Here is a 2,500-nt window from a genome sequence, read left to right on the forward strand (position 1 = left end):
TGACATCAGGATTATCAGGAGCTATTGATTGTTTAACTTGTTTTGGCTAGACATTGGGGTTGGTTAGATTGTGAGTAGAAAGGGGCTTCTTAATAATTGAATTGGTTTTGGTGTGAAATTGTTGTAAGTTAGAATGTGAGTAGAGATGGCACTTGAGCTCATCTTAAGTGGAAATTTGTATGTAAGTATAGACATAAAACTGTGCAGTGGTAGCACGGAGAAATAAACTGTTAAAAAAATAACTATACATAACAGCATGTATCGAACTCAAACAGTGACTAAGAGCTGAAACACAAACACGTGAATTATATCAAAAATAAAGATACATATGAAAATGTATAGCACGAGGTAAAAGCTGAAGCGTAGACATATGATACAAAAGTAAAAAGAGAGGAGACAGGCGTATGTGAGACTGATATATACGATCTATAAAGATATATATGATCTATAAAGGAATGCAGTAAGCAGTAAGAAACCATGGTCAACAACAGTCATGTCGAACCATGTTTACAAATTTTGTCTCAAGAAACAGATAAGACATTTCACTAAAATAACTTTTTCTCTCATGATGAAGGAAGAACCAGGGTATAGAATCGGGGTTTAGAGTAAGCTAAAAGGAATCACGGACGAGCGCAGAAATATCAGTCAGTATAAGAAACAAAAAGCTCAAAAAAAGAAAGCTATCATCGGCCCCCCTCGTGACTTACGCTTCCAACGGTACATATTTCTTCACAGCAGTTCAACATCCTACAGAAGCCAGATAATATCACAACTAGAAACAAAAAAAGACAAGCATAGACATATGCACTGATGGGCGCAGACCAAGTGGGCTTAAGACGTGCTGTCGAGGCTAAAGAGTAAGAGTAAGTGTAAGTCTCTAAAAGGTAAGCGAGTAGTATGATTATGATACAGTCTGTAAAGGAAGAAGGAGTTTTCCCTCTAAAGGGGTTCGTTACGCTGCAGAAGGCCAGTGTACCTCAGGGGGCGGGTCCCCACGGGCGTCGCACTCGAACACGACGGGCTCCCCGACGGCTGCCTCGTGGTCCTTCACGTCCTGGATTGTGTCGATGTCCGGGGGCACTGCGGAACAGCTGTTTCTTTATCTATATGGATCTAGTGATTTTTATGCATCTCAATCATTTATTAGTTATTGTGTGCCTCTTTCTGCATGTGCCCAATTGATGTAACACCCTAATGATAGCAACTAATAATGTGCTATATGACAAGAAGTCGTTACTGAGAAAAAGAAAAAGAAAAAAAAACACATGCTATCACCCCCACCCCCTTATCACCAAGACGACAGGCAGACGACGTACCGAGCGTATCGAGGCGGAAGGTCCTAGTCGTAGCTCCGGCGAGATTGGTGACCTCGCACGTGTAGGCCCCTTCGTCGCTCTCCGTCACGCGGGTCACCTTGAGCCTCGTCCCGCCGGCGAAGGTGTGGTAGCGCGCCGTCCCGTTGCGTCCGCCGCGCCACTCCCGCCACCCGTCCAGCGGCGCCTCCGCGATGGCGTCCGTCGGCTCGGGGGTCGTGAAGGGAGGCGAGGTGGAGCGGGTGTCGATGCCTTCCAGGTAGTCCTGCAGGAGGAGGGACACGTCCTCCGCGTAGCTGAAGTCATCCTCGCCCTCGTAGTAGTAATCTGCTGGCGAGGGCGGGGGCGGCCGGTGACCCATCAGCAGGCGGTCCCACGACCTCGTCTGCGGGACCTCGTTGCGTGGAAGCTCCTGCCCGTCCTGGAACAGCCGCGTCGGAGTCTCAGAAATAGGCTTTGGACATGCATCTCTTGCTCGTAGTTTATGGAGCCTCATTTAATGATAGTGATGATGAAATGATCATGATAACAATGATAACTATGATGATAATGATGATAACAATAATAATAGTAATGATAATGATGATGTAATGATAATAATAACAATAATGATAACAATAACAATGGTATTAATAATGATAATAATGATCATGATAATGTTATTGATAATAAAAATGATAATAACAATAATAATGATAACAATAATAACAACAATATTGATAATAGTAATAATAATAATAATAATAATAATAATAATGAGAATAATTGTAACAACAACAATAACAATAGTAATGATAATAATAACAATAATAATAATAACAATAATAATAATGATAATAACAATAATAACAACAATAATAATAATAATAATAATAACTGTAACAACAGCAATAATAATAACAATGACAATGACCTCACCTTCATCCACGTGATGTTGTAGGAGGCATGAGCAGGTGAGGTCCGCTGCGACGTCTTCACCTTACACTCGAAACTGATGTCCTGGCCCTCCACGACCGCCACCTCCACCTCGGACTCACCCTCGAGTTCCGGCCGGGCTGAGAAGAACACGGTGATGGTGGTGATAGTGGTGATGGTGATGAGGATGTGGAGGGTGGTGGTGGTGGTGATGATGGGGGGATGGGGATGGTGGTGACAGTGATGAGGATGTGGAGGGTGGTGGTGGTGGT

At 43.4% G+C, this 2,500-nt stretch overlaps 1 protein-coding gene across 1 annotated transcript in view; it reads right to left on the reverse strand.

The window, feature by feature from the left end:
- LOC122250308 (hemicentin-1) overlaps positions 1 to 2,500 on the reverse strand; it is a 143,750-nt gene that overhangs the window by 37,257 nt on the left and 103,993 nt on the right. The window contains 3 exon segments of the mRNA XM_086531864.1: positions 977 to 1,080; positions 1,317 to 1,734; positions 2,232 to 2,368. Of these exon segments, the coding sequence (XP_086387990.1) occupies positions 977 to 1,080; positions 1,317 to 1,734; positions 2,232 to 2,368 (659 nt within the window).

This window comes from Penaeus japonicus, unplaced genomic scaffold (assembly GCF_977035675.1).
Source record: "Penaeus japonicus unplaced genomic scaffold, GWHDUDI00000001_assembly GWHDUDI00000036, whole genome shotgun sequence".
Classification (NCBI taxonomy): Eukaryota; Metazoa; Arthropoda; class Malacostraca; order Decapoda; family Penaeidae; genus Penaeus; species Penaeus japonicus.